The sequence below is a fragment of the Drosophila bipectinata genome, chromosome 2R (assembly GCF_030179905.1).
Source record: "Drosophila bipectinata strain 14024-0381.07 chromosome 2R, DbipHiC1v2, whole genome shotgun sequence".
Classification (NCBI taxonomy): Eukaryota; Metazoa; Arthropoda; class Insecta; order Diptera; family Drosophilidae; genus Drosophila; species Drosophila bipectinata.
In genome coordinates, this window is record NC_091737.1 from 8,027,436 (window position 1) to 8,049,696 (window position 22,261).

The following is a 22,261-nucleotide window of genomic DNA, read 5'->3' on the forward strand; positions in this document are numbered from 1 at the left end:
TTAAGTTACTCAGCAAAAGGAATTATGTTTATTTAAGTTTAATTTATGTTCAAGCAAGTTTCAAAATAAAACTGTCAACTCAATCTACACTAGTCCCCCGCCTTCGTGTCCAGTTTGCCGCCCTTCTCGATGATATTTCCCAGATCCTTAAGCGACACCTCTCCGGAGCCCCGGGCTAGGGGTTGCGGTTGATTGGGACCCGGTTTCCAGCCCACAAAGTAAATGATTTGAAAGGTGGCGGGCACACCGTTTTCGTTGGGTTTCGAGTACAGCTCTTTGTATATGGCACTGGCTGCCAGCATCGTCTCCCGACTGAGGTGAACTGGCCTATTGAAGGCTGCGTTATTCTCGGCCATTCCTTTGAGATCCCACATTAGCTCGAACATGCTGGGGTAACCGATAACCAGTTCGTCCGTATCTATGGTAAGCATTGTGAAGCCAGCGCGGTTGAGCAGGGAGCCAATGTCCCGTATCTGGGTAAAGGGCGAGATGTGCGGGGAAATTCCTCCTTTACGCTCCAGTTCAGCCAGTTGAAGGGAGCAACGCAGTTCGTACAGCGTGTCTCCTCCAAACATCGAAGCTATGAAGACTCCGTCAGGCTTTAGGCTGCGCTTGATGTTGGCAAAACAGCCGGGCAAGTCGTTAACCCAATGAAGACTCAGACTGGAGATGACCAGGTCCAGGGAGTTTTCCTCAAACTGTAGAAATGTCTCATAAGAAAAAGTAACTTGAAGAACATGGGGCTTCACTCACATCTAAAGTTTCCTCATCCTTCACTAGCTTTAGCATTTTGAGGCCAGGAGTGCCCTGGGCCTGCTCCAACATGGTGGCACTGGAGTCCGTCAGCGTCAGATGCTCCACGCTTTCCGCCAGTATGTGTTTCGACAGGTACCCACGACTGCATCCAATGTCAGCTGCAGCCTTAAACTCTCGTTTAATGTCGAATACCCGGTCCGCCAGGCGAAAGCCCACCTCTTCTTTGAGGTAATCATAAAGACCGACATTTTCACTGAAAATTTTCGTTTTAAATAGTGTCAGATTTTTACTATTTGGAAAATCTCACCTGAGGGCAGCACGTTCCTTTTGCAAGCGCTTCGCATTTCGGTCAAAGATGTTTTGGGAGGTTTGTGTAAGCGAAGACAGGTGTCGCAGCTCACACCTGACCTTTAAGGTCGCTAGCTTGGTCAATTTTCTCAACATAATCCGGTGGGGATGTTTTCAATGCTGTAACAAGCCACCGGCAAAGGCAGTATAAAAAAATAATACAAATCTTTAATGTGTAGTCGACAATTTCATACACTGCATTCCAAAAGTAAAGGATTCTATACAAAATTATTTTAATATCATTATATATCATTATTATATCATTATTAATATTATCAATACATTTTTCAGCAAAGAAAAATTATGGTTTTATAATTTATAATTACCCGGTATTATAAGGGTATCTAAAACAGCTGACCCACAGCTGTTCGTTTAGTGTTGATAAAGATTCAACTTTCCCGGCAAAACAAAACAAACCCATTATATTGGCTACCAACACTGTCCCTCTATCACACATTTGGCGCCAAAAGTAGCACGATCAACGCGATTCTATAATTTTTAATTGTAATTTAATAACAAAAAATGAGCTTCTCGCGTAGTGCCTTGCGCTATGCTCACACCAACGGCTACACTGGACTCCTGTACACACCGCGCGGCGAGTTCATCATCACGTGCGGCACCGACGGCGACATCCGCCACTGGACCTCCATTAGCGATGACGACCCCCGATCCAGCTGCCTGGGTGAATTCGTCATGTGCATCGCCCACACGGGCACTCGACTGTTGGCCTCCACGGATCGCAACACCGTTCACGCCTATACCTTTCCGGACATGGACAGCGATGGCATTATGATGCGGTTCACCGCTCCAGCGACATGCGTCCGAGTGGTTGGTGAATATACCGCTGCAGGCAGCGAGGACACCAATATCAAGGTGCTGAAAGGCGACACTCCTGGCAATGAAACTGTTCTAGAAGGACACACTGGACCTGTTTTGTCTCTGGACATGTTCGTTGAACGCAAACTTCTGGCTTCTATAGCTGGAGATGGCCATTTAAAGGTCTGGAACTTCGAGGAGGGCAAGGAGCTAAAGAGCGTATCTGGCTTGCCAAAAGTAAACAGCTTTGAGAGCGCCAGTCTCTTTGGAACACCCACTTTTGAACCCAAGAGTGGGGAGCTTCTGGCCTATGCAGCGGACAATGAGATTGTGGTCCTAAATACTGCGAACTGGGAGGTGGCCTTCAAGCTGCGCGACGAAAGGGTGTCTAGTAACTACAGCTGCTGTCAGTTTTCCCCGAAAGGGGATCGTTTGGCCGCCGGAACCACAAAAGGAGAAATAAGCATCTTTGATGTAAAGAAGAGAAAAGCGCTTCCAGTGGAGATGCCGCCAAATGACTGCAACTCCATCACCTGTTTGGCTTGGAACCGATCTGGCGAAGAGGAAGTCGCTTTTTGTGATGCCACTGGGCAGCTAGGAACCGTATTCCTAAGTGATGGAAATGAAATCGTTGGAGAGGATGGCGTAGAGGAGGCCCAGGACGACCTACTTGATGGCTATGAGTTTGAGGGTGCCGATGAGTTGGAAAACCCGCAGGATGATGGTGATGGCGTGAGCTTGGAGCAACTGAAGCGCAAAGTTATGAATTTTGCTGATCCTGTGGACGTTGACGAGACGTCCAACCAGTCCTTGGCCAGCAGCCGTACAGCGCCCGTTCCCGCTGCTCCTCAGATCAAATTCTTCAAGCAACAGGCGGCGTTTCAGCCAAGTTCAACGCCCAGTGACCTGGAGCACCGCTACATGGCCTGGAACGATGTGGGCATTGTCACGGGCCATGTGGAACCGTCAGGAGATGGCTCCATCGACGTGGAGTTTCACGATGCCAGCCTACACCATGCCTTGCACATCAGCAACTACAATCACCATAACTTGGCCAGCCTGAGCAGTGGAGCACTCGCTCTAGCTTCCAATGAGTCCAGCAAGCTGGTGGTAATTGCCCTTGCCGCCGCTGGAAACAAAGAGTGGTCGCTCAGCTTGCCAGATTGCGAGAGTGTGGAGGCCCTAGTGGCCACCAGCCACTTGGTTGCCGTAGCCACCAGCTCCAGCTTCCTCCGCATCTTCAGTGTGATGGGTACCCAGCGTGAGGTTCTCAGCATTCCGGGACCGGTGGTGGCACTCGCTGGACATGAGCACTGCCTGATGCTGGTCTATCACAGTTCGCATCCCAGCCAGACACAACAACATCTTGCTGCTATGCTGGTAACCATAAACGGGCTCAACCTGCGCCTGGAGCATCTGCCAGTTGCGCTCACTCCCGGTCGAAATCTGTCTTGGCTTGGCTTCAGTGACACGGGATCTCCTAGTTTTGCGGATAACATGGGGTTGGTTCAACTCTATAGAAAGAGCAGCAACGCCTGGTTCCCCATCTGCGACACCATGAAGCAGAGCTCCAGCGTGTCTAACAACTATTTTGTGGTGGCTGTTTCGGAACGTCGACAAATCATACAGGCCGTGCTCTGCCGCGGCACCTCGTACCCCATGACCAATCCCAAGCCCATGCTTCATGAGTTACGCATGCAGATCCCACTGTGCGACATCGAAGTGGAGAAGTCGGAGCTGGAGGACGCCCTGCTTCGTTCCAGCCTGATGCAAGTTGACGGCGCGGAGAAGATCCAAAAGGAGACGGCCATTAAACTTTTCGCCTTGGCCTGCAGCGGCGAGTGCGAGACTCGAGCCAGGGAGCTGATAGAATCGATTGCCTGCACCGAGCTACTCCAGTTGGCGGTGAAGTACGCAACCAAGCGTGGACGGATCCATCTATCCGACCGACTTTGCGAGTTGCTGCCGCAGCTAGAGGCCATCCAGGAGGCACGCAAGCAACAGACATTGCTGGGATCCAGCGGTATAGCGGCCACTATTGTCCTGCCCATGACGCCGACCTCAGCAACCCAGACCAGCGGACCAAAACCCAAAGCTATTGAGCTGAACTCCGCCAAACGAGGAGCCCTCAAACGCTTCAGCAACTCGCCAAATATGTTCAAGGCAGCATCAGCAGCGTCGCGTCCTTCGACTCCGGATGTACCGCACTCACCCCTAGACACGCAGGAGAACATTTTCGGGGAGTCTGAGCCGGAGCCACTTTCTGGAAAGACGGCAGAACAAAGGACTCCTCTGAATTCTGTTAATCCGTTTGCCATGAAGCGAAAACTGGGCGACACCGGAGTCATCTTCGGCTCCGAGAAGCTTAAGCTGGCAAAGAAATAATATGTAAATCTATTTTTAATTACTAATTAATGATTAAATAAATTTATAAGTATCTTTATGTTTTATCTAAAAGAATATTTTATATTTAATCGAATCGCCACTGGGGCCAACGTCTATCATGACAATCGCACTATCCACGAGGTTCTCAATTTCCCTTGGGTCAAGGACGAGATACAAAGAAGCAGCGCACGTTACATGCAGAGGCTTCATAATCACCCGAACCGGTTGGCCAGCTCCCTGCTGGACAGCAGCGAGCAACCCAGAAGACTTAAAAGGACACACCCGCTGGACCTCCCCTTACTACTCTAATTTTTTTTTCTACCATATTAATATTTAAAAATATCTATACGTGAAGTTTACGTGATAAAATTTAATGGTTGTCCCTAATGGACAGTTTTAAATAAACATTACCCTGCTATTACAAAAAAAAAAAAAAAAAAAAAAAAATATTTATAAACTTGTAGAAGGTATTATGATTGTGGTCTAAAGGGTGCAACGCATTCAAGGAGACATCTTCTATTAAAGTATATATATTCTTTATCAGCATCACCTCGATTTGCGATTTTCTATGGATTATATTTTGACCAAAATAATACGATGTACCGAATTTCATAAAGATCGGCCGGCTATATAACTCAGCGATTGGAAATGACCTTACTTTCGTGTTTTTGGAGATAGATGGTTGGAACTCTCAGATTATACTTTTGGCCAACTGATCCGACCTACAAAATGTCGATCCTAATGATTCCGACTATATCCCAAAGTCCCATATCCCATATACCTGAACGGTCGGAATTTCCCAACTTTGGTATTCCAAAGTCAAAGATATAACCTTGGGACTTTTTTTTAATTTTGTATACTAAGAAATTTGTTTTATAATTTTATAACTGGTTTTATAATTCTCATGAGGATGGGCCATCATAAGAATATGATATTTTCTTTTTTGTTTTCCTTTAAAAAGTATAAGGATATTTTTTTCCATTTAATCTAATGTTTTTCCAATTTAAATTTTTATTTCTTTTTAAAATATTCATAATATAAAAGTGAGTATTTTTAAAATTAAAAATTATAAAAGCTCAACAAACCGGTAAAAGAGGGCAGTATTTTTTTTATACTGATCTTGAGTCAATACGAGACTCACGATCACTTGTAGAGACCTGGTAACACTGAACAAACTAAAACGAACTTCAATATTGGTACTTTCCACGAATTTTAAGTCAGGCATTTGTTATACTTAGTTCAATTTTGTAAAAAAGTGTTACACGCCACAAAAATTTCAAAACAAAAACAGACGCACACACACAGGAAAATATAATTTTTAAAAGGTTAGGCATAAAAAACCGCGCCCAGCTATAAGGCTTAAACCATTAAAAAAACACGTAAAATTCTAGTTATCTGTATGTAAGTATGGAAGCGGCTGCGGTTTGCCAATTCAAGTAGAAAGCTGCAGAATAATTTCTTGCATTGTTCATTTTTGATTCCTGGAACTCCTTTCAGCCCAGGTCCTCAGGGCCCTCATTGAAAAAGATCGCTTAGACCACGTAAGCTTTCAGTTTCAAGGGTCTTTGTTTTGTGTAAATTTTTTATCCATTATCCGAGAGAGAGAAACTTGCGGATAATAGGTAAGATTGTGCATCCAGATCTCTGGATAAATGCTATGGACCTCACCGAGCGGGACTCGATCGGTCTTCTTTGAAATCGCGGCGCACCCGAAGTCGTCTATGCAGGCGAAACCTTAAAATAAAATCGTTCTCTTCATTGCTTGACCGACCGCCGCAGCGAGCAGTTCATTCCGTACCCTATACTATATCTATGTATATATAATTTACCGATAATTTTTTACACGACCGCCTTGTGTGTGTATTTGTGCCTTTGTGTTCACGTTAAACAACTAATATTTAATTACGATTGTGCATTCTAGAAACTCGAAACTCTTGCCTAACAATATCAAACCTTGACTTTGTAAAAGTGCAATAAATCTACGAAAAATCTTAAAAAAAAGACGAAAAAAAAAAATCAAATCAAAAGACCATTGAACCGATATGACGAAGAACAAAAACCAGAGAAAGAACGCGGCTGCTGCCAAAAACCCCCCAACGAGTCTGCCGGACAGCATCTTGACACCGCCAGCGACGCCGCCAGCAGCCAATGGGTCGCTGGGGAAGACTCCCCAAAACAGTCCATTTGCCAATGGAAACAACATTCGCAAGCCGCCTGTGCCCTGGGGTGAGTTTGTTACAAAATATCCATATATTTGAGACTGGCTTACATCCGAATCTCTGGACAGAGCGCGAGCTCATCGGAGCTTTTCTGTTGGAAATGGCTAAAATGCAGGTGATCTCTGCCCAAAGGGAGTGGTATGCGGAGAAGGATAAGCTACGCAACTTTTTCACCCATTACCTGGCCTCTTTGCCGAACAGTGTAGAAATCCGCCTGCAGCTTTCAGCCCAAGGCGCCTGGAATGTGAGTATACATGATATAGTTACGGTATGTAACTGATTTAGCTCCCTGTGGTTTAATCCGTTTCCTCTTAGCTGGTGATAAGAGAATAGAACACATTGTTTTGCATTGTTTTTTTTTTTTTTTGTTTTTTTGCGAGAGCTTCAAACAGTCGACGCCACAAATTATCAGCAATGCTCACCAATACCATCGTTTTCGCTTGCCGGTATTGCAATTTTTGTTGTATTATTGCCATATAGACGTCGACTAAGTTCCGTCTGGTTCGTCAATGGCTTTATGAGTCATAAAGCTAGATGTTTGTAGGTATTTTGCAGGTGTATGTTACGGGATTTGGGGGTTTGGATAAACCAAACATTAAAGTAATTATTATTTTAATATCTTATAGCTACTTCCAAGCTATAAAGTATTCGACTATATGTATATGATTCTGAAGATCACACGTCATATATGTATTTCTTATCATCACTTGCGGCAATAAAAATTAGTTCACCGTTTTTATTAAATAAGTTTTGCGATATTTATAATTACTATAAATAAAGTCCCAAAAACGGGCATTACCTGTAATTATCATCTGGTTGTTGAGATCTAGTCATGGTAGAGTAGCATCTGTTGGTGGAATAAGGGTGATTCCCTTTATCCCTTTAATCTTGGAAATTCCGTTGTCCGGATTATAGTCATCCATGTATCTAAATAGAACAAAGACAACCATTGCATGTGCTGTAGAGTCATGTGATTCCCCCTATTCGCTTTTTCGCAATTAAAACAATACACTGCTCCGTATCAGGTTGTTAACCATACACCCAGATATTGCACAAACGGAAGCGATAATGAAGCTAGTAATAATAGAAACCGATACTGACCATTATCTTGGATCGTCACAGATTGGATCTCTGTTGCATCGGACAAACTTTTTGATCAATACGCCGCGGGGCAACCCCAACTACCGCATCAAGAGCTTTGCATTGATGGAGTTCCGAAAGGAGAAGTTCAATGCCATCGATGAGAAGCACCGAGGAGCATCGGTCACCGTGCCCGTTCCAGGTGCTGTTACGGAAGGAAATCGCCCCATAACCGAAGGTGGATCTCATGCTCCATCTTGACTCATCATCGTGTTCTAATGTACTGTGGTTTTTTCCAGAATATGTTCTTGATCAGAAGTCGGAGGCTATGCCGTTGAAGTATCAAAAGACCCATGTCCAGAAAGCAGTGACGAACTTCGAGCTAAGCTCCTTCGGCTGTTACATTTGCCAGGTGAACTTCGAGACGATTGAGAAGTACGAGGAGCATGTGGAGTACCATGGAGATGAGTCTGACTTCAAGTCTCTAAAAAAAATGGAAAAACTGTAAGTTTTAAGTCTCTGTTGGCTCGCTGATCTCTCATCTTCCATCTCTGGACAGCACAACCCCCATGGTGACGCTCTCATACCAAACATGCGTCAATAGCCACTACTTTGGCTTCACCATGAAGACCAACCATAAGGACTTGGTGGTAGAGAAGTTCGTCATTGTGCAGTTACGCCAGTTCTACTATGTGTACAACGCTCGGATGCCAATGAAGGTGTCCGAGAGTGGAGAACTGGTCTTTTTCGTGGACTCGCACGTCTTCATGATTCTCCGGGAAATGCCCATCGTGATCGGGTTCACCAGCGGAGGGAAGCGCTATGTGGAGCAGCATCACTTTATGCGCACCGAGGCCCTGCCCAAGGCCAGCTTCAATGTGAATCCGTATCGCTTGTCCAACAACGAGACCTTCAAGAGCCAGGGTCTCGCCCCGTCCAATCCGCCCACGCAAGTTTTCCGGGCATTGAAGCACGAGGATGCCCAGGTCCGGCTGGCGGACTTTGACAAGCACTACCGCAACTATTGCGAGCTCGGCAAAGAGCTCACCCAGGAGAACTTGAGCGGAACGCTACGCACCCTGCTCCAGGTGGAGGATATCGAGCGACTGCAGCACTATCTCGGACTCAAGCAGACCAAGATGGAACTGCACCAGTTCGGCCGAGAGCTCTCGGTGAAGATGCAGCTAAACACTAACAACTTGAGTGTCGAGGATGTGCTCTCGCCCGGAGACGATGTTCTGATCATCAACGAGCGCGTCACCCAGGGCACCGCGGGGGGAGTGCGTCAGATGCTGGAGAGCAACAATCTGGTGATGGAGCTGGCTCTCAAGGACTTCGACTCCATCATTCAGTGGGCTCGCAAAGTCGACGGCCAGTTTGGTCCGTTGGAGAAGCAGCCTCGCGTCTACTTTGCCCGCATCCTGGGCGTCTCCACGCAGCGTGTGAACATTACTTGCGAGCGGCAGCTTCCGGATAACACCACCTACACGCTGATCTTTCGTCCTGTACGCGCGGTAATGCGCTACCAGTACCGAGCTCTCCAGCAGTTGGCCCTGACCAATAGCACCGATGTCCGACGGATTCTGTTTCCGGGCGAGCTTTCCCCCCAACCGAGACCAACGGGAATCATAGAACTCAACAATTTGGAGATCTCCCGGAACCCGGAACAATTGCAGGCGGTGCGTGAAATAGCACTATCGCAGAAACTACCAGCTCCGTACATCATTTTCGGACCCCCAGGAACCGGAAAGACAGCCACCATCTGCGAGGCCATCTACCAGCTGTATGTGAAGCGCCCGGAAACACATATCCTCGTGCTGGCTGGATCCAACACTGCTTGCGATGAAGTTGCTCTGCGGCTGCTACGGGCCATAGCCAAGGCTCCGGAGAGCCAACCGCGGCCTCTAACGCGCATCTTTGCCGCCAGTTGTGATCGGCGAATCGACAACATAGACGACATGCTGCTGGAGTACTCCAATATGTACGCATTGCACTTTTATCCGGCCGTGCAGGCTGTGCACCAGTATCGCATCGTGGTGTGCACACTTAGTTTGGCGGGAAAGTTGTCCACAGGTGGATTCGCGAAGGGTAATGTTTTCTCGCACGTGTTCGTCGACGAGGCGGCGGCCAGTACCGAGGCAGAAGCCCTGATGGGCATCACCTGCACCATTTCGCCCACGACCAGCCTGATCCTCTCCGGGGACCACAAGCAGCTGGGACCAGTGCTGCAGTCGCAGCGCGCCAGTCAATGGGGTCTGTCGTTGTCGCTATTCGAACGACTTCTACAGAGGAAGTGCTACCAGGTGAAGGAGGACGGCAGCTACAATGTAGCCGTGCAGACGCGGCTCATCCGCAACTTCCGATCCCATCCGGAGATCGTGTCTCTCTACAGTGATCTCTACTATGATGGAAAGCTCAAGGCCAAGGCGGCAATGGGTAATTAATTCCTTTTCCATTAAAAACTTGCCTTACATGTGTGATTTTCAATTGCAGAGAGTGTTTGCAAATTTAGAGACTGGTTCCACATGCCGAATCCGGACTTTCCCATCATGTTCCATTCGGTGTTTGGCACCGTGATGAACACAAAGAGCTCCGTGAGGTAAGGGGTTACATTCCAAGAAATCGGATACCCATTAATTGGAGTATTTTCCAAACAGCTTGTGCAACAACAAGGAGATCGATGCTGTCATGGACTACGTCAAGGATCTCATGTACTTTGGGCTGAACGGGGAGAAGATAGCACAAACGGATATCGGCATCATCTCGCCGTACAAGAACCAGTACCAGCGCATCCAGGAGCAACTGAATATGCGCAGTTGGTTCCAGATAGACTGCGGCTCTGTTGAGTTGTTCCAGGGAAAGGAGAAGCAAGTTATCATCGTGTCCTTTGTGCGATCCTTTACACCCAAGCTGGGATTTCTGGACAATGATCGAGTTAGTTCGGACAATACACAAGTTTTGACAAACTACACTTACTCCCCAAACATTTCTTATAATCTTTTAATGAACTATTTCGCATTTATCCTACCCAGCGCCTTAATGTTTTGCTGTCTCGACCGATGTCCTTGCTCATTTTGATCGGAAACCCCCGAACTCTGAGTCAAAACCATGTCTTCAGGCGAATCATTGAAACGTGCCGGGACCGCAAAACACTGGTGGGAGTGCCGTACTACCGCGAAGAAAACAATCCTGGCAAGCAGAACGGCCAGACTGGGCAGAGTCCTCCGAAAAGTACACCGGGCGGCGTTCGAGGAGCTGTCGGAGAGCAGCCAGCGTCCGGCTTGGTGCAAACCCTAAAACGAAGTAATAAACCCATTCATCCAGTCAAATCCTCCAGAGAAACAATTATCGTCTGCAGTCAGAAAAAGTTTATTTGAAGCTCATTCAAAATTCCAAAAACTCAACCTGCTGAACTCGGCATTAAAAAATAAATCGGCACTCCAAAAATTGTTACCGTAGGGGCACCGATCAGTTGTTTCTCTGGCGGGTTCCGCCTTCATAGATCCCTCAGTTCATAGCTTTGTTCTTTCAATTCAGCTTCCAGCATCCAGAAGAATCCTGCCCAGGCGGTCAGGTACTTCTACAACAAAGAGGAATTGCTCAAACTGGGCAAGGAGGTCAAGGCGAGCGAGAAGTCTGAGGTCGAGAAGCTCTTCGATGAGTTACCAAGTGTGCCAAATGTGGACCACGATTCCGATGCAGTTCGTTCAGTAACGAACCAACTGAAGAATCTTAAGGTGGAGCATATTTCCAAGGTGGCCACCAAACCGGTAGCACTTGCTACTCCATCACCGACGAGTGCTACTCCTCGGGTTAATACTGCAACTGCTGGATCGGTGCATGCTCCCCCACGTACCGCTGTTCCAGCATCACGTCCAGTGCCAGTGCCAGTGCCAGTGGCTCGTACTATTCCACGGCCAGTTGAAAACCCACCTCCAAGGGATACTTCTTACAGACGGGAAAATGAGAGGTATTTGAATGGAGTGCCTTACGGTCGCGAGCCGTACGCACCTAGTGCTCCACCACTGACGCCACAGAAGGTAACAGCTACCAGGTCGACTGCCTACAGTCACATTCCCACCGGCAGTTCGAGGTTCGAGAATACGCGGCCCCTGCCCGACGGGTACCGACGTCCGCCGCCGGTCTACGAGCCTCACGGCAGCTGGAATAACTTTGGCAGGCCGTCATCGTTTATTCCGCGGCAACCAACGCCGCCACCCAAGGAGAAGAAGTCGAAGTGTGTCATTTCATAATTTCGGCTTCCGGGGAGACAATCTCCAATCTATGAGGACGATGCAGCCGCTTGGCATAACAAGTGGCTGTGGCGTCCTTTTTTTGACTTTGCTGTTGGCATTTGTGCGATCTGCGATCCTCCATGCGCCAATCAGCAAAACACCTTACCAAATAGATTCGCATTTGATGCGCCCACGTGACCAGGAGCTGCCGGGACAGAGGGTTAACCCCTGTGCCTCTGACCGGCAGCTTCCGCTTGGGCGGTCAGTTGCGAATGTAATTGATTCGAGCATAGACATGGACGTCTCAAAGTGAACACTTTTCAGTTGCTATTGCTCAGGGATTCTGATTCGTGGTATGAAAGCCAGTCCCCCAATACCGGAGAACTAGAATTCATGATAAAAATCATAAACTTTAAGCGATTGGTCCTTGGATCTTAAGATTTGTCTTTGGATATTTTAGAGAGTATAATAATATGACAGGGGAACCTTCTCTAGACAAGATCGGTTTCCCGACAAAAACATATATTGGAGTTCGGCAACTGTTCCATAACCCTGTAAGAGAATAATCACCCAAAAATATACGCTTTGAGTACCACTCCATGTTGTATCTATTCACTTTATTATCCACTTAAAATCAATATGTATTCCGATTCAAACAAATATTTCAAAAATATATTCAATTAATAAAAAAGTATACTAAAATGAAGTTTTCTGTATAGTAGGTCGGTCGAAACTTGAAACTATCCCTCTATCGGGGCGAGAACACTCAATAGCTCCCAGGCATAGGCATATACCTTTCGTCAGTGCCTTTAGCCAGTTCAACTAGCAAACCAAAACTAATTTTGAGTAAAATTTGTTTAAATTATTGTATAAATCCGTCAATCAAGAAAATAAAACTTTTTGGTAACCAAAACCTATTCGGCAACATAGTTCGCCTTAACATAACCGTTGCTATACCCTTTGGCGCTATGCAAGCGATCGGCAGGAGTGCCGGACGAGGAGGAGTGGCTAACAGGGCCAGTGGAGGTCCCAATGGAAATAGGGCCAACACCACCGCTGCGGGGGTCACAATGCGTTCCAAGTTAACGGCACCTCTATCGACGCACACGACGGGAACACGGAAAACTGTTCACGGCGGAGGGGGCGATGGAGGAACCGTCGACGTGGCGGGCTCGGCTTGGAAGCAGACAGGCCGCCGCCTTGGAAATAGCAGCGGCGTTGCAGGAGGTAACCCCATCAACCGACTGGCCCAGCCCACCATAGCCTCATCGCTGAGGGCCACCAACAATCGCCAGCAACGAGGAACTCACCCGAATGCCCAGCTGGAACGAAACATTACCACCGGGTAAGGCTACTATTTTGTATCCTCTTCATAGAACCTTTCCTAAATCCAATTCTCCAGGGGCAAGAGCAACGACATTGTTCCATCGAAGCCACCCAAACGTCGGGTGATGTCCGCTGCGGCCAAGCAGGCTGCCCGGGAACGTTTGTGGCCCACCAGGCCAGCTGGTGGCAGCACCCACACCTCCAATCTGCGCAAGGAGAAACTTAATGTGGCCGAAGAACCCAAGTCCCTGGATGACTACGAGGCCCTATTGAGGGAGGGGGAGGCAGAGGACAACGAAGGGGCAGTCCAGGATGTGCTCGAGACGGGTGTACAAACCAACGAGGCGGAGATCCTAGACCACGAGCTTCTCGTCGGCACCGTCAAGATGGTGACTCCTTCGAGGCGCTTGGTGGAGCAGATCGAACGCGAGCGGCGCGAGACGAAGGCCAAGCTTGATCGGCAGACGGTGCGCAGGTTTGCACCTTACGAGCAGGACGAGGAACTGCATCTGGACGAGCTGAAAGAGTTCTCCGAGCGCAATGCAGTGACCAAGCGGGCACCCAAGAAGCCCCCACCGATCACCTATTCCACGTACGACAATCAGTACCAGAACGTGTTTAAGTCCATGGATGACTTCTTCTCGGGGGAGATTCCCAAATCAGAATCGGTGACCAACATCCAGGAGAGGATCAGGCGCAAGGAGCAGGAGCTGATGAGTCTCTTCGACGACGTCGACTAAAGTGATTAATTCCAGAAGCCAGAGTAGAGGCTTCATCCCAAAATTAATTGCTGTCCCATGGAGGACAACATTCAAATTATAAGTGTTTAATAGCTTGTACTGGTGCTGTGGATTATAATTAATATATTGCATTAATTCCTACAGGTTTCTAAGGTTTATAAGACTGTGGTTTTAAGTTCAAATAATCTTTAGACTTGATAAATTTTGCTATCAATATTGAATCCTTATCGACAATTTAAAAGAAGTTAAGAGGCCAGAAACCCAAATAACTTGGAAAGATCAGACTTGTACAGGAAGGGACGGTTATAGTCGAGTTTTGTGATTATATGATACCTGATTCTCTCCCTTTCCAAATGCCCTTCCTTTTATAAACCATATAATAATTTTGCATTTTTTTTAACATTTAGATTTATAAGAATGAACATTAAGAACATTAAGAGTAAAAATTTGTGGTAGATTTGGTACGAGAGATACAATCATATAATATTACATTGCTATTATCGCCATTCGCCATTGGTGGAGATCCTTATACCTTATCGCGTGAAAACATTATAGATAGTCGCAGAATTAAAAATATTCTGTGTTCGTCTTATCTGAATAAGTCATGTATAAAACAAAAGGTACTGCTCTAATTAGATAATCAAAACATTTGCCAAAAGTCCATCAGTTTGGAAGAAATTGGCGTAAATGAGGCATGGCTTTGATTCACTAAATTCAGGTTAGTAATGAAATTGGTGTCAACAGACACAATATCTAATAACATTCTAATTATTAATACGCATTGATTGACACCTCACATCATCACATCATGATTGACACATTATCCCAATCGCAGAAGTTATTCAAGAAAACCCAATGTTTCTTCTCCTTCCAAAATAAAACCAAAATATAAGGATAATGTGTTTTCTTTGTTTCCCCCCAACCCTGATAAATAATTGGAGACGTTAGTTACTTAAACAAAACCAACATTTGGTAAAATAAATTTAAAAAAATAATTTAAAATAATGCATAACATTATAACGAATAAAGATATCCAAACAATTTTATTTCGTTGCTAAGGTTTTTTTTACTATATTATATATATAGCTCTTTTTTAAAACCAAACATCTGAATACTAGTTAAAAACAATACACTTTGTAGAAAAACAATTTTTATACAAAATTGGGTCTTGAACGATTAAAATCACGTTTCGTTTGTAGGTACCCCTTGAATGGTATATTGTATTCGTGTGAATGTATTTAAGATAGAGAAGGAATCTTCTTCAAACCCATAGGTATATACACATATTCTTGATCAGCATCGACAACCGAGTCGATATAGCCATGTCCGTCTGTCCGTATGAACGCGTGGATCTCAGAGACTATAAAACATAGAGCTTAGATCTTATAGATGTGGCGTGGAGATTCCTACACTACCCACACAGTTCAAGTTTGTTTCACATTTTTGACACGCCCTTGCCCTCTGGGGGTGAAGCGAGAAGGAAATGCCGCAAAGACGCTGGCCATCAACGCAGGTACCTTTGTGGTCTGCTGGCTGCCCTTCTTCGTTATGGCCGTAACGGTGCCCCTCTGTCCTTGCTGCCTGCCAGATGAGCAACAGCGTGTTTGGGGTACTTCGACACCACTCTCAACCCGGTAAGTATTTCAACACTAGAAACATTTTATGATGAGTACTTAGAACCTAATTTTAGCAAAATAATCTATAGATAAAAAAAGTACCATATTAAACAAAGGTCATTTATTTTTTTCCGATTGCTTAATAAAATATTCTTCTGGGGGTCACACACCATTAAATGTTTAGGGTTTAGGAACTTTTTTGCTTCGATTGTTAATGTGCTTATAATACGAACATAATATAAAATATTTAAAAAATTGCAGTGCTTTTACTTGTAATTATATAATATCTCCTATAATCCTGAATTCTTCTTGGTCTTTACCATATCCTTCGCTTCAATGGAGATCTTTACTGTGCCCCAATTTTCGGGTATAGTTGCATTGCTCCAAAATGTGAGACTAGATAGAAAAACTCCTTTGGGAAATGGTGGTAATAGCTCGGTTTCTAAGTAGCCTTGCGGAACTAATAAGTCCTCCTTGAAAACAAAAATTAAATCAATATTCGCCGTGCAGTACAAGAAGCGTCCATAGACATACATAGAACGGGCAGACGTGTTTTATTACAGCAAACTTTTTTATAATTTTCCAGAAGATAACGCCGTAGGTGAAGTAGCTTTTCTTTTGAACCACATCGCAAAATTTGACCTTCACGTCGATCAGAAATGGCTTAAACTGGTTGGTATAGTCCTTCTTAAAAATTTGCATCTGAATCTACCAAATAAACCGTCTTAGATAGAGCCATAGATGAAATGTTCTATTCCAATAGCTTACAGTGGGATAGAGTTTTTGTCGCAAAAAACATGACATATTCACCACCGACCTGTGCCAATTAATAGGCTTCAACTTACAAGTGACATTCGTCACAAACTTTGGGTTGGGCTCAGCCTAATTTTGTTATCTTGTACACTAACTGGCACTCGGACTTGAAGGATAGATGGACAATTACTATAACTTCAGAGCTATCCTGCCTGAAAGTACGTACCACAAGACTCCACAAGAGGCAGTTCCCGAGCAAAACCATCCACAAACCAGCCATTTTCAAAACAAAACCGTCGCGACGGTACTTTTATTGACCCCAATGGTGATCGACTTTTAACCTAATGGCATAATTTTTTATCCATTAAATCAAGTACACGTTAAACAATAAATTAACATGCATTAACTGATCCATATCAACCAAATTTTAAAGCCTAGATACAATAGGGAAACCTTCACCTAGTGAGGAAGAAGCACCTGCGTAGGTGAAACATAATTAATAACATGATGTGGGGATAGGACATTATGCGGTTTTTCGGTTCAATCTTACTATTGTGTCTCTTGTAATTTCGGATTCCAGACAGACATGGTCTTCTCGACTCGGGTGTTGTAGCTGATCAGAAGAAAAATGTATACTTTATGGGATCGGAGATGATTTCTCTCCTGTTACATACTTTCGCATGAATATACTATACCCTTGTAGTCTACAATTAATGGGTGTACAAATTTTTCTCGTCAATAACTACAGGAAATAAATATAATATTGTAATGAAACTTATACAGGAAATAAAACGGTAATGAAACTTATTTAAATAAAATGTTACAGCATGAAATATAAAAATTTAAGCTTAACAAAATCGATTCTTTCACACTGGAGCAGGGAATAATATATAAGGCAGGTGACATTTGTTTTATTCGATTTGGATTAGGAACTCAAACCACAATGAAGATCTTTATACTAATTTTGGCCATTTTGGGCGTTACTCTAGCTGCCCCCATGTCTCCATTCGGCGCGAAACGCCCCAAGCCCGAGAGGGATGAATGAAATATAAAACGATACAAATTGTATATTGTATTTTATAATAAACCATTTTGGATCCATAACAAAATTTTCTTTGCGAGGGCCAAAAAAAATAAAAAAATAATTTTATACCTTTCATTGCAACGCAGTGAAGGAGACATCTCCGACCCTTAAAGTATATAAATTCTATACTATATCCTATAGCTGGCATATACATAGCTAATTGATCGGAAATGCCATAACATTGGTGTTTTAGCCTTAGAGAATTGGGATTTTCTTGTTGCTGTAAAAAGGTATAAAAAATATTTCTATATTCCTATATTCCTAACAAACAACATCTGAAATCTTCTGTTAACATGAAAGAAAAGCTTACTTCGGGCGGAGTCGAAGTGGATATACATGTACATATAGTTAAGATTGGATATATTTCGCAAATATGGGATAAAGTTGACCGTACCTATGATAATTTCATTATAAAACCCATTTCTTATAGTACAAAATTTAAGTCACAAGCTTCTATCTTCAAAAAATACCAAACTTATGGCAGCTATAGGATAAATTCGCTTGATCTTTATAAAATCTGTATGAAATTTGGTAGATCGAATTCAATTTCGATCGCACATTTATATGGCTGCTGTAGGATATAGGCAGCTGATCCTAATAAAATTTGGTAGGTCGTATAAATAAGTAAATTAGTAAAATTCATGGAAAATTTCAACTTTATCTAGAAAAACCAAAAGTATGGCATTTCCAATCAATCAGTTACATATCAGGTAAAGGATATAGTCGGCTGATCCCGTCCGTTCCGACTTACATACTGCGTGCAATGGAGAGAAGTTTGTGTGAAAAGTTAGCCAATATCTTCAAAGATATTAGTTCGTGTAGACACCCAGATAAAGAAAATTTATACTTTATAGGGTCTGAGATGTCTCCTTCCTTGCGATGCACATTTTTAAGCAAATCTATAGTTTTTTCCGCAAGGGTATAATGATTGAAGATTAACTTGGAGATACTTTTTTTTTTGTTCTTAAATATATAAATTCTGCTAGTACCATGTTCTCTACTAATACCGAGTACAAATAAAAATGAAATGGAAGTTTGAAATGTATGAATAAAAATACCCTTTCTGAAAGCTGATTTAAATTCTTGTTAAAAAAGTTAAAAAATCTTTTCCTCAAGAATGACAAGAATGTAAATTATATAGACTCCAATGGAAGCTTTATAATATTATTCCATTTTATTTATAGCCCCCCCCCTGGCACACCCCTTATTAAGAGACAAGTGGAAAACAAATCAGAAGCCCTTAGCCGCCACAACTTCTGTGAATGCGTCAGTGGGCTTGCATAACTGGCCCAACCAGTACATAAAATTAAGGCAGCAAGTACAAAGTCTTATTCAAATTGCGCTTAGCCAAGCAGTGGAGGGAATGGCTGACTAGCCCAGCCAGCAAATACCACTTTCTCTGCTGCCCGAAAGCGGGGTCAAGACGTTTTCACGTAGCCGAGATCCACAGTCAACTCTGGCAACTGGTCGAGCAAGCAATGGAAAAGTCGCCTCTTAAATTTCCCCACGAAATTCGCGATGTGGAGGCGTCCACCAACGCGGAACTGATGGAATATTTCCACGGTTGGTTATCCCTTCAAAGAGTATCTATGACATGGCAACTTATCCTTATCCTCCAGGTGAAAAAACTGGCTTCGTCCAGGTCGGACCCGAGGGATACTTCTTCCCGCACAAATTCAAGGATGAGGCTGAGCGATATTACAACTTTGAGGCTCGTCCCGATGATGTTTGGATAGCCACAGTGCCCAGATCGGGCACCACTTGGACGCAGGAGTTGATATGGTTGTTGGCCAATAAGCTGGACTTCGAGGAGGCACAAAAAAGACCGCTAACCGAACGCTTTCCATTCTTTGAGTGAGTCTACCATGAAATCAACTTTATAATTATTATAAAATAATACTTCATCAATCTATTGATAGGTTTCCAGTATTTATGCATCCCAAGATTAAGGAGGAACTGCAGGAGATGAACAAGAACTCGACTGGTGCTTTGGAGTTCATTGAAAAGATTTCCCGGCCTGGTTATGAGGCTTTAAGTGAAGTACCTCGCACCCAGCGCCGTTTTATAAAAACCCATTTTCCATTTTCTTTACTGCCGCCCAGTGTTTTGGAAAATAAATGCAAGGTAACAAATATTTTCCCTAAAAATTAAAAAAATATATATAAAAGTTGTTAACTTTCAGATAATTTATGTGGTACGCGATCCCAAGGATGTGGCTGTTTCGTATTACCATCTGAACAGACTCTTCCGCACCCAGGGCTATGTGGGAGATTTCGAGCGTTACTGGCGCTACTTTCAGCAGGGGTTAAGTAAGTACTCCATGCCATGAGAAACCATAAATAAATCCCACTATCCTATCCCGCAGATCCTTGGCTGCCTTACTATAGTCACGTTAGGGAGGCTCGTCAACATGCTCACCTGCCCAACGTGCTCTTCCTGCGCTACGAAGACATGCTGGTGGATCTGCCAGGAGCAGTTCACAGTATTGCCGAGTTCTTGGAATGCCCGCCCAAGCCAGAGGACTTAAGCAAGCTCCTGGACCATTTGAGTATCAAAAGTTTCCGCGAAAACAAATCCGTAAACATGCACGAAATGGCCTCCGTCGGAATCCTCAACAAGGGGGAGGCGGGATTCGTGAGGAGTGGCGGGAAAGCCGCCAGTCAGCCTCAGCAGGAATTCGTGGACAACCCCAAGCTCTTCCAGAGCGCCAACGAGTGGGTGGAACAGAATGTGAAATGCTTCAAGACCATATAGACTTCCTGACAATGATGGCTAATTTACTCGGAGTTTTTTGGTTTGAATTGGAACAATTAGGACTAACGTATTTGCACATTAAAACTATCCACACTGGCACTGGCGATGTGCTTGTGGACTTCGTTGACCTCCGCCTGGGTGAGAGTGCGCTCCATGTGACGGTAAACGATGCGGAAGCACAAGCTGGTCCGGCCCGTCTTCGGGTGCTTGAACTTGTCCACCAGGCTGATCTGTAATGGGATTAGGAAACACCTTTAAATAAATAAAATATTGAAGCAAGCACTGACTGACCTGCTCCACCATATCCCCAGCGAGAGAGCGCACCAGGTCGTAGAAGTCGTTGGGCGAGAATCCGGCGTCCACCTCCACGTTCTCCGGCAGCCAAAACGACAAGTCGTTCGTGCACTGCGGATAGTGGGAAATGGGTTTGTACTTTGGCAGGTTGTGCAGGTCCTTTTCGCTAAACTGGGACAGGAAGCCGCTGTCGTTCGACCAGAACAGGCGGATGTCGGGAATATCGAACAGAACCATGGCCAGACGCTCCAGCCCCACACCAAAAGCGTATCCAATCGACTGATGGACTCCGGCCTTCTGGAGAATCTCGTGCCGCATAATGCCGCAGCCGAGAACCTCCAGCCAGTTGTCCTTGAAGTAGATCTCCAGCTCCCACGATGGCTGTGTGAAGGGGAAGTACGTGTCCACCCAGCGGTACTTGATGCGCGGACCAAAGAGATCCTTTGTCAGGCCCACCAACACGTGCTTCATCTCGTGCTCCATAAGCTTAACAGCCTCTAGCGTATGGCACGGCTGCTTGGTCTGGTCCATAAACTTGGAGGAGGGTAGGATGAGCTTGGGATCAGCCAGCTGACCCGACCACGTCTCCTCAAACAGTTCCAGGCCGGGATTGCGCTCAAAAAGCTTGTCTTTAGTCACCAGACGTACGGCGTCGGCCTGGTGGAACACGGGGTAGTGGGTGCTGTCGATCTCGTCGCGACGATAGACCTCGCCCACCACCAGGAAGTTGTCCAGTCCACCGGAGATCAACTCAACCTGATGGGCAGTGGTGTGGGCCCGCAGCAAATGTTGCTCGTTGACATAGTAGCAGTCCGACTTCTGGCGGCTGACATGGTCCGCGGGAATCAGAAGGTTGTCAAAGTTCTGCTGCACAGTGACCACTGGATTTAGTTTGTCGTAGACGGAGAACAGGGGATTCCCGCGCTGGTTGCGATACGCTCCGTAAAAATAGTTAACAATGCGCTGGCGGATGATGGACAATGGGTGATCTGTTTGCAGATGTTTGTTGGCTCCTAGGTAGGATAGGATTTTGGGCGTGACATTAGTCCAGCCATCGGTGGCGTACGTGCTCCCGTTGACCTCCAGCTGCGATTGCGCGGGGGCTGGGGGCACCTTCTCCGACTTCTCCGGGGCGGCACTGCTGGCCAGGAAGCGAAACCCGTTGGCGCAGGCAGGAAGGCAATGCCTCGTCCCCTGGACGCGAAGTGTCAGAAGCATTTTAACTGATGGCTCGACTAGAATAATATTTTTTTCATATTATAACACAAAACAGCTGTTGAGCAATCCAAGAAGTGTGCTTAGGTTCTTAACTACAAGAAATACCAAAATAAATAGTCGGTATAATATTAGCAAGTATTTTTTAAGGGTTTGTGTATTTGCTAAAGGCATGCATAAAACTGCTTGAACTTTAAAAAACTGCTTGTTTTGAGGGTCCTTTTTAAAAATTTATTAAATGGAAAATATGACCCCCTGCGAATAGGGGGGTAAAATATCTTAGCCACAAAAGATACAATGTTTATTTGACAATTATCTAGTTACAGCTTATCATTAAGAAGACTAAAAAGATACCACATACTAGATCTTCCAGATAGATAAATTCAATTAACAGAAACGATGTTGTATATAATAGCAGGGTTCACTGGAAAACTGCTATTCCTGTTATTTAATATTAATTATAAAATTTACTTATTGTTTATAAAAACAGATTGTAAATAAATGAAGAGTTTAAAAAAAAAATTATCTAGTCATATTTCAGAAAGATTTTGTATCTTTATCTACTTTAAAACCATGAAACCGGGATAACAATATTTTTGATAGATTTTTATAATTTTTTGTGGTTTCATCCTTTTAAAAT

At 44.7% G+C, this 22,261-nt stretch overlaps 7 protein-coding genes across 15 annotated transcripts; 4 read left to right on the top strand and 3 right to left on the bottom strand.

Annotated features, from left to right (window-relative positions):
- Positions 1–5: 5 nt before the first annotated feature.
- On the bottom strand, positions 6–1,448 carry LOC108132136 (arginine-hydroxylase NDUFAF5, mitochondrial). Of its 2 annotated transcripts, XM_070278268.1 has the most exons (4): positions 1,431–1,448; positions 1,064–1,224; positions 754–1,009; positions 6–698 (listed from the first exon to the last, which is right to left on the bottom strand). In XM_070278268.1, the coding sequence occupies exons 2-4, from the start codon at positions 1,198–1,200 to the stop codon at positions 90–92; spliced, it is 1,002 nt and encodes a 333-aa protein (XP_070134369.1). In that variant the 5' UTR covers positions 1,201–1,224; positions 1,431–1,448; the 3' UTR covers positions 6–89. The 2 variants fall into 2 exon arrangements, with proteins under 2 accessions (XP_070134369.1, XP_017106915.1); XM_017251426.3 differs by lacking the exon at positions 1,431–1,448 and having other exon boundaries at positions 1,064–1,288.
- Positions 1,449–1,530: 82 nt separating this feature from the next.
- Ctf4 (Chromosome transmission fidelity 4) lies at positions 1,531–4,320 on the top strand. The gene has a single exon (XM_017251509.3). It carries the CDS (start codon positions 1,627–1,629, stop codon positions 4,303–4,305), a length of 2,679 nt encoding a protein of 892 aa, XP_017106998.2. The 5' UTR covers positions 1,531–1,626; the 3' UTR covers positions 4,306–4,320.
- Positions 4,321–5,477: 1,157 nt separating this feature from the next.
- On the top strand, positions 5,478–12,434 carry LOC108132148 (uncharacterized). 3 transcript variants are annotated; one of them, XM_017251448.3, is made up of 10 exons: positions 5,478–5,630; positions 6,227–6,531; positions 6,593–6,768; positions 7,647–7,842; positions 7,904–8,108; positions 8,164–10,040; positions 10,098–10,203; positions 10,262–10,538; positions 10,637–10,907; positions 11,142–12,434. In XM_017251448.3, the coding sequence occupies exons 2-10, from the start codon at positions 6,348–6,350 to the stop codon at positions 11,855–11,857; spliced, it is 4,008 nt and encodes a 1,335-aa protein (XP_017106937.2). In that variant the 5' UTR covers positions 5,478–5,630; positions 6,227–6,347; the 3' UTR covers positions 11,858–12,434. The 3 variants fall into 3 exon arrangements, with proteins under 3 accessions (XP_017106937.2, XP_017106936.2, XP_017106939.2); XM_017251447.3 differs by having other exon boundaries at positions 5,520–5,706; XM_017251450.3 differs by lacking the exon at positions 5,478–5,630 and adding an exon at positions 6,098–6,119.
- A 161-nt stretch (positions 12,435–12,595) lies between these two features.
- On the top strand, positions 12,596–14,046 carry LOC108132149 (uncharacterized). The gene is made up of 2 exons (XM_070278267.1): positions 12,596–13,184; positions 13,242–14,046. Exons 1-2 carry the CDS (start codon positions 12,808–12,810, stop codon positions 13,903–13,905), a joined length of 1,041 nt encoding a protein of 346 aa, XP_070134368.1. The 5' UTR covers positions 12,596–12,807; the 3' UTR covers positions 13,906–14,046.
- Positions 14,047–15,698: 1,652 nt separating this feature from the next.
- LOC108132051 (uncharacterized) lies at positions 15,699–17,053 on the bottom strand. Of its 6 annotated transcripts, none has more exons than XM_070279118.1 (6): positions 16,949–17,053; positions 16,825–16,887; positions 16,501–16,751; positions 16,290–16,440; positions 16,056–16,229; positions 15,707–15,994 (listed from the first exon to the last, which is right to left on the bottom strand). In XM_070279118.1, the coding sequence occupies exons 4-6, from the start codon at positions 16,323–16,325 to the stop codon at positions 15,812–15,814; spliced, it is 393 nt and encodes a 130-aa protein (XP_070135219.1). In that variant the 5' UTR covers positions 16,326–16,440; positions 16,501–16,751; positions 16,825–16,887; positions 16,949–17,053; the 3' UTR covers positions 15,707–15,811. The 6 variants fall into 6 exon arrangements, with proteins under 6 accessions (XP_043066838.1, XP_070135219.1, XP_070135221.1 ...); XM_070279120.1 differs by having other exon boundaries at positions 16,825–16,909; positions 16,970–17,004; XM_043210903.2 differs by having other exon boundaries at positions 15,699–15,994; positions 16,056–16,223; positions 16,825–17,023.
- Positions 17,054–18,542: 1,489 nt separating this feature from the next.
- On the top strand, positions 18,543–20,398 carry St4 (Sulfotransferase 4). Its single transcript, XM_070279117.1, has 5 exons — positions 18,543–18,921; positions 18,978–19,212; positions 19,278–19,482; positions 19,541–19,667; positions 19,724–20,398. Exons 1-5 carry the CDS (start codon positions 18,837–18,839, stop codon positions 20,110–20,112), a joined length of 1,041 nt encoding a protein of 346 aa, XP_070135218.1. The 5' UTR covers positions 18,543–18,836; the 3' UTR covers positions 20,113–20,398.
- Positions 20,110–21,725, bottom strand: PheRS-m (Phenylalanyl-tRNA synthetase, mitochondrial). The gene is made up of 2 exons (XM_017251470.3): positions 20,404–21,725; positions 20,110–20,342 (listed from the first exon to the last, which is right to left on the bottom strand). The coding sequence occupies exons 1-2, from the start codon at positions 21,622–21,624 to the stop codon at positions 20,175–20,177; spliced, it is 1,389 nt and encodes a 462-aa protein (XP_017106959.1). The 5' UTR covers positions 21,625–21,725; the 3' UTR covers positions 20,110–20,174.
- Between the last annotated feature and the right edge of the window lie 536 nt (positions 21,726–22,261).

Coding starts and splice junctions, on each gene's coding strand:
- St4 (XM_070279117.1), top strand. CDS start 18,837: ATGGAAAAGTCGCCTCTTAAATTTCCCCACGAAATTCGCGATGTGGAG. Junction 18,922..18,977: donor ACTGATGGAATATTTCCACG/GTTGGTTATCCC, acceptor CTTATCCTCCAG/GTGAAAAAACTGGCTTCGTC. Junction 19,668..19,723: donor CTACTTTCAGCAGGGGTTAA/GTAAGTACTCCA, acceptor CCTATCCCGCAG/ATCCTTGGCTGCCTTACTAT.
- LOC108132149 (XM_070278267.1), top strand. CDS start 12,808: ATGCAAGCGATCGGCAGGAGTGCCGGACGAGGAGGAGTGGCTAACAGG. Junction 13,185..13,241: donor GAACGAAACATTACCACCGG/GTAAGGCTACTA, acceptor CCAATTCTCCAG/GGGCAAGAGCAACGACATTG.
- LOC108132051 (XM_070279118.1), bottom strand. CDS start 16,325: ATGTCATGTTTTTTGCGACAAAAACTCTATCCCACT. Junction 16,230..16,289: donor GACAAAAACTCTATCCCACT/GTAAGCTATTGG, acceptor TTTATTTGGTAG/ATTCAGATGCAAATTTTTAA. Junction 15,995..16,055: donor AACACGTCTGCCCGTTCTAT/GTATGTCTATGG, acceptor TTTGTTTTCAAG/GAGGACTTATTAGTTCCGCA.
- LOC108132136 (XM_070278268.1), bottom strand. CDS start 1,200: ATGTTGAGAAAATTGACCAAGCTAGCGACCTTAAAGGTCAGGTGTGAG. Junction 1,010..1,063: donor AAGGAACGTGCTGCCCTCAG/GTGAGATTTTCC, acceptor GAAAATTTTCAG/TGAAAATGTCGGTCTTTATG. Junction 699..753: donor AGGATGAGGAAACTTTAGAT/GTGAGTGAAGCC, acceptor ACATTTCTACAG/TTTGAGGAAAACTCCCTGGA.
- PheRS-m (XM_017251470.3), bottom strand. CDS start 21,624: ATGCTTCTGACACTTCGCGTCCAGGGGACGAGGCATTGCCTTCCTGCC. Junction 20,343..20,403: donor CTGGGGATATGGTGGAGCAG/GTCAGTCAGTGC, acceptor ATCCCATTACAG/ATCAGCCTGGTGGACAAGTT.
- Ctf4 (XM_017251509.3), top strand. CDS start 1,627: ATGAGCTTCTCGCGTAGTGCCTTGCGCTATGCTCACACCAACGGCTAC.
- LOC108132148 (XM_017251448.3), top strand. CDS start 6,348: ATGACGAAGAACAAAAACCAGAGAAAGAACGCGGCTGCTGCCAAAAAC. Junction 7,843..7,903: donor AAATCGCCCCATAACCGAAG/GTGGATCTCATG, acceptor GGTTTTTTCCAG/AATATGTTCTTGATCAGAAG. Junction 10,908..11,141: donor GGTGCAAACCCTAAAACGAA/GTAATAAACCCA, acceptor CTTTCAATTCAG/CTTCCAGCATCCAGAAGAAT.